This window comes from Eptatretus burgeri, chromosome 3 (genome assembly GCF_056783735.1).
Source record: "Eptatretus burgeri isolate ZD-2024b chromosome 3, Ebu_testis_v1, whole genome shotgun sequence".
Lineage (NCBI taxonomy): Eukaryota > Metazoa > Chordata > Myxini > Myxiniformes > Myxinidae > Eptatretus > Eptatretus burgeri.
This window is the reverse complement of record NC_140963.1, coordinates 105,667,223-105,682,186: the sequence shown is the minus strand read 5'-3', so window position 1 is coordinate 105,682,186 and position 14,964 is coordinate 105,667,223. Positions and strand designations below refer to the sequence as shown.

The window sequence follows — 14,964 nt, the reverse complement described above, 5'->3', positions numbered from 1 at the left end:
TGGGACCTGTTCTGTTCTTGCAGTGTTTTGTTATTTTTTCCTGAATGAGCAGTGCTGCTGAAAACGTGTGTGCGTGCGTGCGTGCGTGCATGCGTGCGTGTGTGCGTGCGTGCGTGCGTGTTTGTGATTTTCAGATATATCCAATTTTATTCTTACTTTTGCTATAATAATCACGAATATTGATTGAAATTCAAGAGTATGCATGACAAAAAAAAATGCAACTTTTTATAATCACCAAAAATAAAAGTAAATTTATGGAAACGACAAAAGCTCTGACCCGGTCGGTGTTAGCAACAATGTTTTCCAATGTGCAAGCATGAAGTAATCGAAAATTGCAGGGAAATTTTCAAGCATGGACTACTTTAAAGTTTAGGTACATATGTGTTCCTTGATGCTTGGAGGGTTAAGCCCCGAGTGTGGTTTCCCTTTATGAAATAACAATCTCCTCATATTTCTTCATTTCTGTACATAGCAGGTAGAAACCTTTTCGTTATGTTGACAAAAAGTGAAAATTTTGACCCCCATCCCCACTTTCCCCATATGTCTATTGTGGTTGTTCTTTATCTTTTTGTTTTACTCAAACATTTTCCTTTTTCTCCTTTAACCTACCAATTTACCTCTTTTGTCTAATTCTTATCAATTTTGTTCTATTATTACATGGTTACCATGTACAATACTCTATGATGTGTAAATATGTATCTTAGCAATTATACCCTACCCTTTGACTCATCAGGTCACTTGGACAACGGCAACACGGTGGCGGCACGAAAAGATAAGCGGTCATTGCAAGTCATTGACTTGACGGGGAACGACTCTGAAGATTCGCCGTCGGACCAAGAGTTCGATCAGGCCAGAGATCCGAAACGGTTTTGCAGCACGCTTTTTGACAATAGGGCTCAGGAATACAACGAGTGGGCTGAGAGAATGACCTGGTGGTAGCTTTCTGTGGAGCCCACCATGAGATTTACACATTATTAACCACGGGAGCCAGACCCCATTATGATGAAAAACTCAAGTCATGCTGTAAAAGATCATTGGCCGTGAATACTTCCAATATGTGCCTAGTAACACTTTTACAGCCAATAAACAAATTCATTAGCTTGTTGATAGGGTTGTCCATCCAGACATTTGTACTTGTCTATAGAAGGCATTTATTTATAGCGAACATTCTTTTACAGCATGACTTTTGCATTTTACTCATCTGGCCCCCTGGGGTATATTCTTTATTAAAAGAGAAATTTCCTCCCTCTTGTTGACTTTCCTTTTGGTATGTTTTCCAAAATACTTTTGATTTTCTGCATTTTTTTCTTCTTTTTTTTCGTCGACACATTGGTGCTATTAGAGCATTGGATCACAGAGTTTTGATTGGCCCAGTGTAATTTAAGTAAATATATTTTATCCTAAAAAGGACTACTCATGGTTGTACAAAGTATTGTTTTGAGTACCCAGCCCATTTTTCTAGCCACTCAGCCCTTCTCTTTTCCTCGAAGGCCTGTCCATGCGTCCAGTAGCTTGCGGAGTTGAACCTGCTGTGAAAAGGCCACTCCTATTCAATTTATCTCCTTTATATAATTGTAGATTATGCTCCATCGCCAATTCAATTATTGTATGTAAAAAAATGAAATCCCAAGTTTTTGATGTTGCAACACTGAAAAATAATTGGCATTATTATTGCCCCTTATTCAGGAGTACCGTAACCATGAGAAGTCATTAAGGTTATCCATGCGACTCGTGTCGCTATCTCCCCCATGGCACCATAACGGCTTACGCCCAAAGCACATTCCTTAAACCCTCTCTGAGTATTGCATATTTATTTTGATCTTTTGTTAATGTGTATCTGTGCATTCAAAAATGTGCCTTTGCTTTGTTTAATAAAATAAAATCTTCAAGTTGTAAAAAAATTAAAGATATAAAAAAGACGTTTCAATGCAATTCGTTATCTTTGCCTATTGATTTGTGGATGATTTCATCAGGATTTAAAAATGGGGCTGTTGTGGAGGTTATCAAGTGACTGCTTTCAGTAGTTTAAAGTTTATAAACTGCCTTGTGCACATCATTGCCTTTCGTTATTAGTCTCGTCTCATGGAGGGGCAGAATGACAAAGGGCAGAAAGTTCACAAACCACAAAAGGGTATTGATTGATGGATGGGTATACACAAGGAGGAAAGTAGGAATAAAACAAAAACGAGTAACTGGCCCGGCGAGGAACGTAATGGGAAAGAATCAGCATGCGTAGAAGAGATTGTGGATAGACCACAATGTCAACTCTTTCATGAATTTATTACAGAAGCAGGATATTGGTGGGAGAAATTAATGTTGGGGAATTGAAACAGGAAGATGGTGGGAAAAATCAGAAAGGCAATGCAAGAAAAATTCACAAATATACAAGCACACATACATTCCCCTTATCCCTGACGTGATATACCCATCATTGGATGCTTTAATTCAACTACATTGCACCTCTACACAAATGGGTCCAGACACCTGAATAAATGACAAAGTGTGGGAAGAGGGGTGAGAAAGAGGTCGTGAGGGATCTTCTACATGCCCGGGTGCATCTTCCACAACCCAGCTGTAGTTGTGGTCATCCCATTGCCCAGTGGTTCGGGTTCACCTCCTGCAAAATGGGGAGAATCTCTAATCTGTAATCCCGCTCCAATCTCAATCAATCTTAAAATCTGCTGCGTCTCGTCTTTTATTGATTCTCCCCCCCTTTAGAGGTGGTGTTTACATTGTACAGGAATTTAGTGAGGGCCACATCTAGAATATTGTGTGCAGTTTTGGTCACCACAGTTCTGGAAGGACATAGATGCCATAGAGAAGGTTCAGCACAGGGTACTAATTTAATTCCAGGCCTAGCTCGACTCAGCTATGAGGAGCGGCTGAGGGAGATAGGTCTTTATATCCTAGAAAAGGAGGCGGTTACGAGGAGATATGATAGAGATGTTTAAGATAATGAAAGGTATAGATAAAATAAGTGCAGATGAATTATTCAACAGAGTAGATAGTGATAGGACCAGGGGCCATAAAGAAGAGATTAAAGAAGAGTTAAGACGGTGGTGAGGCAGGGGACTTTCACTCAGAGAGTAGTTAATGCATGGAATGGTCTCCCTGGAAAGGAAGTGGCAGCAGAAAAAGTAGATAAGTTTAAATTAGAATTAGATAGGTACCTGGAAGTTATGGAGATAGATGGAAGTTATGGAGATGGAAGTATGGGAATGTTGGTTTTGAGTTTGAGCATGGATGGGTGATTGTGTATATCTGTGTGGTCTGTGGGGGGGGGGGGGGGGGCTCTCATCACAGGGTGTCGTGTGGTTGAGGTTGTGCGTTTTTTACTCCAGACGGTCTTTGCCCATGCCCACTCCTCTGGAAAGAAAAATATAAAATGCAATTTTTTTTTTTTTTTTAAACATTACCTCTGCCACCAAAGGTGAAGGAGGTTATGTTTTCACCCATTCTGTTTGTCTCTCTGTCTACGTTTGTGCACAGGATATCAAAAAGTTGTGGACGGATCCAGATGAAATTTTGTGGACAGATTCGATGTTTGACAAGGACAAACTGAATCGATTTTAGTGAAGATCTGGATCCGGATCTGACTACTAGAATTTTTTAAGTAATTCTTCACCATTGAGAGATAGAGCCAAAAATGATATATCACATAATATCTCAAAAAGTTGTGGACGGATTCAGATGAAACTTGGTGGACACTTTGGGTGGTTGACAAGGAAGAATTGACTCAATTTCGGTGAAAATCCGAATCTGACAATTACCTTCGCCCACCGAAGGTGGATGGGGGTTATGTTTTCACCCCTTTCTGTCTGTCTGTTTTTTTTTTATTTGTTTTTTTTTTGACAAGTATGTTGATTGCATCCGTTTGTTTGTTTTGTTTGTTTCTCTGTCCGCTCGCCTCCAGCCCAAACCACTCAACTGATCGTTCTGAAGTTTTCAAAGATCAATCTCGCATTCAAGCTTCATAAAATTTGGTCTTCCAAAATGTCTACGTAGGCCAATTTGAGCCAAATTTTCTAAAATCCTCAAATTTCATCCTTTTGTTTGGAGTACCAGTCCACTGGTTCCAGGACTGGACTGGTACTCACTCATTTTTTTCCCCCACTTTCCTCAGTCATATTATCAAATGCTTGATCATCATAGCTATGAATTGCTGGATACATTGCAATGTATATAAACGCTCGACGACGCCAGAATTTGTGGCTTTATTTCATTTCCAAACATGCGATAACCGTGAGAATCTCTTAAACCAAGCTGAATTACAAAATTTAAGCTCCAGAATTGAACTTAGCAGCAGTTCCAACTCCAAAAACAAGTGTTCATTTGGACATATTTGACATTTTGGGTGTCTCTGGGTGGTGTATTGTTGCGAATCTGGAAGCCATGGGCACTCAACATACAGGTCCAAAAGAACAGTTATATCGGTAAGTATATGTTTTAGCTTGGGTCCCCGTCCCTTGTTTAATGGGTGAATAAATGTAGATGGGCTGTGAGTTATTTTGATAGTTAGGGTTTGTACATCACTCAAAACAACTATGGCTCCTACATCTCCAACTACAACAACGATAACCCTCTGCTCCCGGCATTCTCTGCACGCTCGCTGGTATGCGGGCGTGTTCGGAATGCGTTCGGGGATGGAATTCCATTCCCAAATATGGAAATGGGGAACTCGGAGGAGAAGACGCATCTCTCGAGGATGGGCGAAAGGCATCTCGTCGCTGGCGTGCTCTGGTTCACGGTGCGTCTTGTGGCTGGCGTGCTCTGGTTCACGGCGCGTCTTGTGGCTGGCGTGCTCTGGTACACGGGGCGTCTTGTGGATGGCGTGCTCTGGTTCACAGTGCATCTTGTGGCTGGCGTGGTCTGCGTCTGGTTGCCCTGGTTCCTTCTTGGCCGACTGGTGCTCCGGGAAGGTGCGGACGTCGAGCCGCGCGGTGCGGCCAGGTAGCCTGCTATTTTCTCGTCCCTCAGCTCGTCTTCCCTCTGAGCCGAAGGGATAATAAAGACCACGTTGGGTCTGTTTCTTTGGGTGTACATCTGAGTGTGGGCCCGTCCGTAAGTAGGAATTGTATAAGTGCTCTTGGCTGTACATATGTGCTTCTCTATTAGTCGGATAACTCTGCCTTCTTGCATGCTCCCCTGCCCCTTTATAAGTAAATACATTTGTTAAATGTATCAGTTCGGTGCTGTGTTTAATCCATTGGCTTCGCGTGACGCGTGTTGGATAATTAGCAAGGCCGTTGTTGCCGCCGTAAGGGGACATTTGGACCGATGGATCTCGGTGATCATCCGCTCGGGTCACACACGGTTCGAGCATGCTAGCGGCATGTTCCGTACGAGTGCCATCGAGGGTGTGAATCCTCGTTAGATCGCCACGTGGTTTTCTAGGTATTTTAAAGATTGGCAAATAACCCTGTACCACATGGTGGATTTCTTGACAATTCACGGTCCTGTCAGGGACCCGTACCTTTCGGAGTTCTCCGGAAAGGTATGATCTAAATTCCGGGTGTTCGGTAGAGTCGACCCTGCTGCTCCATCTTGCGGTCGAGCTTGCTGCCAATACCCGGCCCGCAACAGTATGTTTAATGACGGTTTGGTGATTGCTCATCACGTGCCAAGCAAGACATTTATCAACCTTTGCGTTGGAGTGCTGAAGCCATTTGGGCAAGTGCTGTACAAAAATTCAGTCACTGAATACTGTATAATGTATATCGATTGACTTGAACAAAATTCAGGGGCCACTCGTGTGCATTGTTGGCCACGTGTTGTTCTGCGGTGCAACAGGCGGTGGGTTACTTAATGCGGTGCAACATGCTTGCTGAAAACGTGAAATCTTATTTTACACATTTCCCCTTTTTGTGCAGTCTTCCATTATATGACATCATTTCGGCATAGATAAATACAAATGAAAACAAGTGGTGCCTGGCACAACAAATCCCGCCCATTTAAGGCATAAAGTTATTTTGGGGATCAAATTTAAATTTGATAAATCCTTAACCTGAATGGTGATTATAAGGAATATTTTAGTCTTAGTGTGAAGTCAATTAAACCATTTTTTGACGAAGTTATGACCGTAAAATGATTTTGACCTTTCAAGGCTACGTAAGGTCAAAGGTCATGGTGTCAAATGAAAGCCAATAAAGGACTTGATATATGTCTTCCATAGTAAACACGCATATTCCTAACCTTTTTGATTTATAATGGAAAATTTGTAATTTTGACCGATGACCATGACCCCCAAAACTTCGGACCCTACCGATCTTCACAAATATGCATTTTTCACTTTAGGAATGGGTAGGATTACAAGTGACAAATATAAGGTTCACTATAAGCTTAGTTGAAGTAAATCAGATCATTTTGACGAAGTTGAGCGAAAAACGATTTTGATATTTTCGTGACCTTGACCTTGACCTTTGATCCAATTGGACCCAAAAGTTAATGGGGTCGTCCAAGGTTCATTGCCCACTTGTGGATTAAATTTGATAGTGTTTGGTAAAGCCGTTTTGCCGTAAAGTTGTTAACAGACAGACAGACAAATGAAAAATCGTGCTTAGCACGACACTTGGCGAATTGGTTGACCTTTCCGTGTGGTGGTCCAAGCTGTAATGTCATGGAATGTGTGGTGTTTATTTGTTCGTACATTAATAAAATGACGCGTCACAAATAACAATTATCAGGCGCGCGTTGTCATGGTAACGGCAGCAGATTGAAAATTTTCACAACTCATTTAAAGCCACCATGTGACATTCAACAACTTATCATCGGTGCTTGTTACCTTCATTCTGATCGTAGAAAATATTTGAAAATACCTAGGAACATTGCTTTTCAACCAGCTTTACGATCCCGTTTTCAGGTTTGAAATATGTTGTAAAACAAAAATATGTATTTTACATGTGTGTTTTTCATGTTTTGGGTGACCCTGACCTTGGGTCAATTTCGGTCAAACTTTGTACACATGTTAATACTACATGCATAAATACACAGTATAAGTTTCAATATAACAAGTGCAAAACTGTTTGAGAAATAGCCATGTGTAATTCACAAAGTTCCCCATTGGTATATAATGGGCGATAATATAAAGTGATGCAGAATCCAGATCCTGATCTTGAACATCACCAAAAGTCACATATCTTTTTGCACTGTGGATTTCTATCAGCTGTTAAAATTTCATCCAAATCGGTTAAGAATTGTGACCTGTAGAATGAATATAATTTTTTTTAAATCACGCCAATAGCGAAAAACTTTGACGTCATGCGCTTGCGAAAACTGCATAATTTGTGCTAACATGCATTTTAAAACATTTAGATATTCCATTGAAGTTTGTTTTGGCGTCAACAGGAAGTCGCTACGACTTCCGGTCACTGAGTTATGTCCAAAAATGTGTTTTCACGTTGTGTGACGTCACGTCGTGATGTTTAGTCCGATTAAGACGGGGTTGGGATGCGGATCGTCTCAGGTGGATTGCCTATCAGGTGTAAAAATTTAAGAACAATTGGTCCAGCCGTTTGGGCTGTAGACGACCGGACAAACAAACAAACCAACAAACGGAACAGACCAACATACTGGACAAAATCGAAGATTTCACCAAGTAACAAACTGGACGATTACAATATCCCGCTCCCTCCCTTCGGGGGGCGGGATAATTAAACGTTTCGTTTAAAAAAAAATTCAACCGTTTGGTGGATTGCTTGAAGTTTCTTGGTGCACATTCAAGTTTCAACAGGGATACCACGGATCTATACTGGAGGTTGGAAGGCAAAATAAATTAAATGATCAAAATAAGTAAAATAATTTTAAAAAAATGAATCGCCACACCACGGCTGGAAAGCCGAGAGGTAATCCTGCTCACTGTGGAGCCTGGATTTGAAACCTGACCAATCTATAAACTGTCATCTGGGTGTTTCACAGGCAAGGCGATTCATCAATGCATGTGCTATCTCGCGGATGGACAATAAACTGTACGTCACATCTGTCAATCCCTCACCCTCCTCAAGAAAATTGTTTAAATTAAAAATTATTTTGGTATTCACATAAGTAGGATAGGAAATGGGGGTTCTGAGCCACCTTGTGCTAGGAGGGCTCCAGAGCTCTGGGAATGCTCCCAGACCATAACCTTTTGAGATGAATATAGGCGTCTTGAGGTAATAGACGTCTGACTTGAACCACCGAGATTTCCATTTCGACATTGGTATTTTCCTTAGTGTACCCATTTTTCATGGCTACCATGGAAGAGCATAGCACAGCAGCAATGGAAGAGCATAGCGTAGCAGCGATGGAAGAGCATAGTGCAGCAGCAAGCGAAGACCTTCAGTGGCCAAAAAGTGAAGACTTCAACCTCCAGAGAGGTGCCTTTAGCAAAGCGCAACAGCCAACCAAGTGGTGAGATCTGCTCCTAGGGGTATACAGGATCAGGGAGAAGAAAAATATTGAGATATATTGGGCCGAGCATGATCCTAGTTATTGAGAACCAGAAGAGGGAGCACAGGAGAGGAAGCACGCCCGAGTGTGGACGCCTCAACGTCTACGAGGAGCTGCTAAAGGGCTCGGGAGTAGTAGATATATGGGGTTTCCAAAGGCAACCATGCAAATGAATGGGGTGAAGGGGAAAAACTCTTTGAATTGATCCCCGAAAACCCCTAAAGAGGAGTCTAATTCCTCTCCCCCCCCCCCATACAAATGTATAGGGAGAACTCTCTGACTCGAGACTCATCAGGACAAAAAGAGGAGAATGATTTTCTGCCATACAAGCTCATGTTAAATTGAGACTGTCTCAGGGCCCAAAAAAACCTCATACAAATTAATAGGGGAAGCTTTCTTGCTCAAGGCCCAGCAGGTCAAAAGAGGAGAATGATTTTCTCTCCCCCCTCTGACTCTCGGTCCATGGGGTCAAAAGAAGAGATCGATCTCTCCCCCATTACTTACTCCATTCAAAGAGTGAGCCAATGAATATTTGATCATGTTCTACTTCAGGTAATAAATTAATTTTCCGATTACATTCACCGCCATCGAGTATGTTCACAAATATTATTTTAGAACTTAGTTCCTGGTCTAAATATCTTTGGTGAGCAGAAATAAAATGATAAACTTCTCTCAATGCTCTTGTTTGACCACCTCTTGAGCCACATATCTGTTTGTGATTATAGTAAATTGTTTTTCCATTGTTTAATTGATAACCATCAAAGTTTTCAGTCCATTCAAGGATTTTTTTTTCTTTACATCCTCTAACTTATTTGTACCGTCGTGCCCCCAGAATCCGAACGCCCCATTGTTTGAACAAATTGGAACCCGAACAATTTTTTTCGAGAAAATTTTGCCCTAAAAACCGAACACATTTTCGAAAACCGAACAAAACGTGGCGTTCATGTTTGTTCACGTGTCTCCTCCGCCTATTCGACCCGAATCTCCGCGCTTTGTTCATTTAGTTCGTCGGTGGAAGTCCTCGTGGAAGCATCTCTCGTGTGTCGATCGCTACTTTACCTCGTGTTTTCACCCTGATTTGTGCATTTCTTTTTCAATTATCACTCTTGTGCATTCCCCTTGGCACCCAAGAAGAGCAGTGAAGCAAATAGGAATGAGAATGACAATTGAGTTGAAGAAAGAGCTTATCGCTAAGCATGAGAACGGTATGCGTGTGTCTGATCTCGCTGCCATGTTCGAGCTGCCGAAATCGACCATGTGTAGGATTCTGAAAAATAAAGAAGCAATAAAAGCGCGAAAACCCGTCGTGAAGCGAACTCATTCAATGAACCCTCTGATGAATCGGCTTTAACGAACTCAACGTTTTTTTTCGCGAGCATGGTAGTGACGTCATGCTGCATCACCCAATCGCTTCACCTCTTGATTCTCTCCCGTGGAACTGTGCGGTGAAAACGGCACGTTTGTGTCTCCACAGAGTGTACTGGGATATAAAACACCATTTGGTGCTTCATTGTTAATTACATACCTCCACCAGGCTGAACAGTTTACGTTTTGGATCCCAATCGCCACTGATAGGCTGGAGCTGCATCCAGACCTGATAGAAGAAGCGACAACGCTCCTGCTCATCCCCCAGGCTTGGAAAAAGATTCATGACCCAGAAAAGGTGATTTACTCATTTTACCTTAAACATGGGTAATTTCAGTTGAAAGTGTCTTGAAAGTGGGTTTTCTTGGGGTCCAGGAACGGATTAATTCACTTTCCATTATTTCTTATTGGGAAAATAGTTTTGGAATCCGAACTTTTTGGAATCCGAACAGCCTCTTGGAACGAATTAAATTCGGATTCTGGGGGCACCACTGTAATTAAATTTATCCGCTTATTTGTTTTATCTACTTTTACCCCCGGTTATTTCTTCAATAAGGTTTATTTGATATTTCTCACATTCTTTATGTTTTCCATTTAAGTACCCAGGTTGATTACATCTCCACTCTTTGGTTTGGTCATTGCTTGGTTCTATCATTTATAAATCAGTAAAAGACGGTAGTAGTCCCTCAGCACGTATACTTATAACCATAAGGGAGACTATTAATTCCATTCTCTAAAATATATCTTTTATCATCAAAAGCTCCTAATGCTTTCTTATTTATCTCTTCTGTATATAATTGATGTTTATAACTTCTTATTGTATTCATTTTTCTGTACTCTTCCTTCTTTAAGGATAAATAGTTGTAATAATGTTTAAAGTTTATTGTTTCCTTCATTATATTTTTCTTTATTCCCTTTAGCTTCTTATCACATCTTTCAATGTTATTATCAATATATGTAAAAGCATAAGCCTTTGATCTCAATCCTATAAATTCACTCATAACCTTCCCACCCAATTCATCTTTAAACTTACCAATAACCTTTGCGTTATTTGATGAAAACAACACATCACCAGGTTTATAATTACTTGTATCATACATATCAATATTATCAATCATGTCCTCATATGCATCACTTCTCTTAATTTCTAATATTAAACTATCGGTATCCATGTATAACAATGACACATTATCCTTATACTTTTTTAAAAATGATTATAGTAATAGTCATACATTAACGACTTTGACAAGTCAAGAATTGATGTTCCGATATAAATGGGTTTATTCATTTTAATACTCTCTTTTTTTCAAATGAATAGCACAAAAGTTCTCTGAAAACACCTCCGCTCATTCAAAACTTGGTCTATTAATTAACTTTGAAGCCTGTTTCCAAAATGTAGAAAGTCTTATGTTTTGTCGATTCCTAACATTTTCCAGTCTTTCCAAACACAGCATTATTCATTAATTTATAAAAGTTCTTCTCAAAATTTGTTTCTGTGTTTTTTCTCTTTTTTGTATTAAAATCAATATATTTCTCTAACCAATGACTTTGTTTAAATTTCAAAATCCTATGAATTTTCCTCACTCTCAACCCAGCAGATAAATATTGTCTCAAGTTCCTTTGATGTAAAACATAACTTTCTTTATCATTTAATGTAGTAAGTAGTTTTTTTGAAGATTTACCTTTTATATTAAATGACTGTTGGCAATCACTTAACCATTCTTTTCTTGGACTTTCTTTATCGGAGGCATAGGGTAGGTCTTTAGGTTTTTTATGAAGTTCTTCACGGTATTTTAAATCAACCTCAAAATAATATCCAACTTCAGCCTCATCCAATTATTTTTGAGAGGAGATAACAATATCAAGTAAAACTTTTTCATAATGTTTTTCTTCAACCCATTTCAGTTCCCCATAAGGTAAAGATTGAGACATGGCCCACCCATACAAATTGTTAGCATCATAATACATCAGGTAAGAGTTGTCCTCATTCTTATTATAATCAGGAAGATATTCATTATTTGCTTTAGCATATCTCTTGGAACATACTTGAGATATTCTCCTTTATCCATCCTCTTTTAGCCTTCTCTATCATTAAAAGCATATCTATATCACTGATGAATTCCAAATTTTGTTTTTGTCATTTTTTCATAGCACTCCAAGCCAAACCCGGGGCCGTGTAATAGAGAGCAGGGTCTAATCCATAAGAATTTTTATTATGACAGACTGTTCTAAAAGTTTCAAACACATCACTTATATTAATAACAGTACATCAGTTTTAAGATATAAATCATATTTCCCAAGATTCTTTATATTAAACTTCTCCCAAACCTTTTTAGCTTGTGTTTCATCTTCATCAGAAATATGAGTATTAGTAGGGTGAATATACTGGTTCTGGCTCACTTTTCCCCATGTAAATGAATGGGGGATTTTCAGCGATTCATATTTTTTTTTCCCTAAAAATAAACCCCCTTTTTATCCCAAGGTATATTTATTTGTCTCCCCTTTTAACCTGGGGACACTTTTTTTTCAAAAAATCCATGCAATAAGATAAAGATTTGTTCAAGTACTAAAGTGGTAATGTGATTTGTTAAAGGTGATTCGAAAGAAATATCTAAAACGTCTAAGCCTCGGGACACTCTTTATCAAATAACCGATGCATATTGTTTAGCTCACTCATTGAACCTATAAAGATTTGTTCATTCTCAAATTCCTTCAATAGTTTAATTTTCTTTGCACAATAATCCCCATCTAAAATATTGAAAAACAAAACATTTGAATCTTTATATTTTTTAAGATACCCCTTTTGTGTCATTACGAAATGATAAACTTCTCTTAATGATCTCATCTGGCCACCGCCCGAGTTGCAAATCATTTTTGTACATAAACCACGCCATAAAAAAAGTTTTGTTTCAAATGTTTTCAGTTCGTGTCATGAAAATGAGGAAGTGTTTTTTTTGACACGATCGTGCTGTGTGAATGAGGAAGTGTTTTTGGACAGTCATGCTGTGAAAAAATAGGAACTATTCTGTGAGACAAGGTCTCGTGTTTATATTTTATCTCAGAGCACGAACTGAAAACATTTGAATCAAAACCATTTTAGGGTATTTTAAGTATGTTTTAAAAATGATTCATACAATTTGAGAATATATCTCCCAGTTATTTTCCAAGCTGTCTCTCCCGAAGCGTCATTTCCTGTGGCCACACCCAATGATTAAGCAATCTCTTCATCGTTGCTTTATAAGTGATTCGCCAGACAAAGTTTCTGCCAGACGGGATTTTCATTTTTACAACTGAGACATGAGCGATCTTTCTTCCGCGAACAAAACAGCTCAACACAAAGTTGGTAAGCCTGTGTATAGGTTCCTCTTTGAACGATGAAGCAATTGATTATAAATTAAATCGTGATAATTCTGATATATATATATATATATATTTTTTTTTTTTTCTTGGCAGGTCCTTGGAAGAAGAGCAGTTTACATATCACGACGAGGTGCATGAAATTAATGCTCTTATTGAAGAGGTCAATCATCTTAGAAGAGAATTGAAAAACATTTTTAAAGACTGACACGACGTCTTATCACGGCCTCTGATCTTTTTGCCATCTTGTACCAATGGTAAAAAAAAAACTGAGACATGGACTCACTCTCTTCTGATGAAGATAACAGCTCACTACAAAGTTGGTAAGTTTGTGTATGGTTTCCTCTTTGAATGATGAAGCAATTGATTATAAATTAAATCGTGATAATGCGAAAATATGTATTTTTTCCTGGCAGGTCCTTGGAAGAAGTGGAGTTTACATATCACGATGAGGTGCATCAAATGAATGCTCTTATTGAAGAGGTCAATGATTTTCGAAGAGAATTGAAAAACATTTATAATGACTGGTACGAAGTCTTATCACGGCCTCTGATCTCGAATGAATTAAACCAATGGTGAGACACGTGTGTGTGTGTGTGTGTGTGTGTGTGTGTGTGTGTGTGTGTGTGTGTGTGTGTGTGTGTGTGTGTGTGTGTGTGTGTGTGTGTGTGTGTGTGTGTGTGTGTGTGTGTGTGTGTGTGTGTGTGTGTGTGTGTGTGTGTGTGTGTATGTATGTATGTATGTATATATATATATATATATATATATATATATATATATATATATATATATATATATATATATATATATATATATGTGTGTGTGTGTGTGTGTGTGTGTGTGTGTGTGTGTGTGTGTGTGTATATATATGTGTCTGTGTGCGTGTGTGTGTGTGTGTCTCTTTCCCTGTCTGTTTTTCTCTCTCTATCTCTCCCTGTCTGTCTCTTTGTATCTCTCTCTCTGTCTGTCTTTCTACCTACCTCTCTCTGTCTGTCTCTCCATCTATACCCTTGACTCATTATTTTTTTTTTTCAGCTCGATCACACAACATCAGCTGTTGAAGCAATCTGGTACAACACATGATTTTCTGGAGGTAAATGTTTCTGAATTATTATTTAGTTATTCTTTTATTAATATCACTCTCTCTTTGGAATGTCGTCTTATGTTGGTTGCATCATTAGTTTGGACGCGGTTTTACCAGTACACTGGAATTCATTTTATTGGCCTTGGAAGGATGACAGGCTGAGTCGGCCTCCTGGTGTGTTAATTCAGTGGTCAACGAGGCTTGAACTTAGAACCAACACCAGGCTTACTCATATTACCATGTAATTATCTTTATAAAACCTAATTATTATCCACTTTTTGTTTCAAAACAGAATATGGTGTCTGAGTTTTGAAATCACAAGACATCTGAAGAAGATTGCTGGGAAAGATTATACATTCTCGCAAATGAATATTTAATATTTTCAATTTTGATTAATTATATTTGTTTTGTTTACAATTACTTGATTTTGAATTTCAAAAAAAGGATCAAGACATTAAGGAGAGGGAGGGGGTGGGGGTGGGGGGGGGTAGGTGCGTTCCCCCAATGACCCATCACCCCCTCATCCCACTCCTCCCCTCCCCATGTGTGTGTGTGGGGAAGGGTGGGTGTGGGATGAGGGAGGTGGTGGGTCAAAGGTGGGGGCGCACAGGGGGGATGAGGGGGTGGGGCTTGTGTGGGCGGGGCTTGTGTGGGTGGGGTTTATGTGAGCGGGGCTTCGGTGTGGGCGGGGCGTGTGTGGGCGGGGCTTGTGGGAGGGCGTTTATGTGGGTGGG

At 39.6% G+C, this 14,964-nt stretch overlaps 1 protein-coding gene and 1 long non-coding RNA gene across 8 annotated transcripts in view; both read left to right on the top strand.

The window, feature by feature from the left end:
• LOC147030592 (E3 SUMO-protein ligase PIAS2-like) overlaps positions 1 to 1,932 on the top strand; it is a 174,449-nt gene extending 172,517 nt beyond the window's left edge. For all 7 annotated transcript variants that reach the window (XM_085874826.1, XM_085874821.1, XM_085874823.1 and 4 more), the window contains one exon: positions 734 to 1,932. In XM_085874826.1, coding sequence (XP_085730952.1) covers positions 734 to 939 — 206 coding nt within the window. In that variant the 3' untranslated portion in view covers positions 940 to 1,932. The remainder of the gene's footprint in view (positions 1 to 733) is intronic.
• A 192-nt stretch (positions 1,933 to 2,124) lies between these two features.
• Positions 2,125 to 14,688, top strand: LOC147030591 (uncharacterized). Its single transcript, XR_015056451.1, has 4 exons — positions 2,125 to 13,469; positions 13,563 to 13,721; positions 14,182 to 14,239; positions 14,523 to 14,688. It is a non-coding gene; the product is annotated as an uncharacterized LOC147030591 (long non-coding RNA).
• Positions 14,689 to 14,964: the final 276 nt, after the last annotated feature.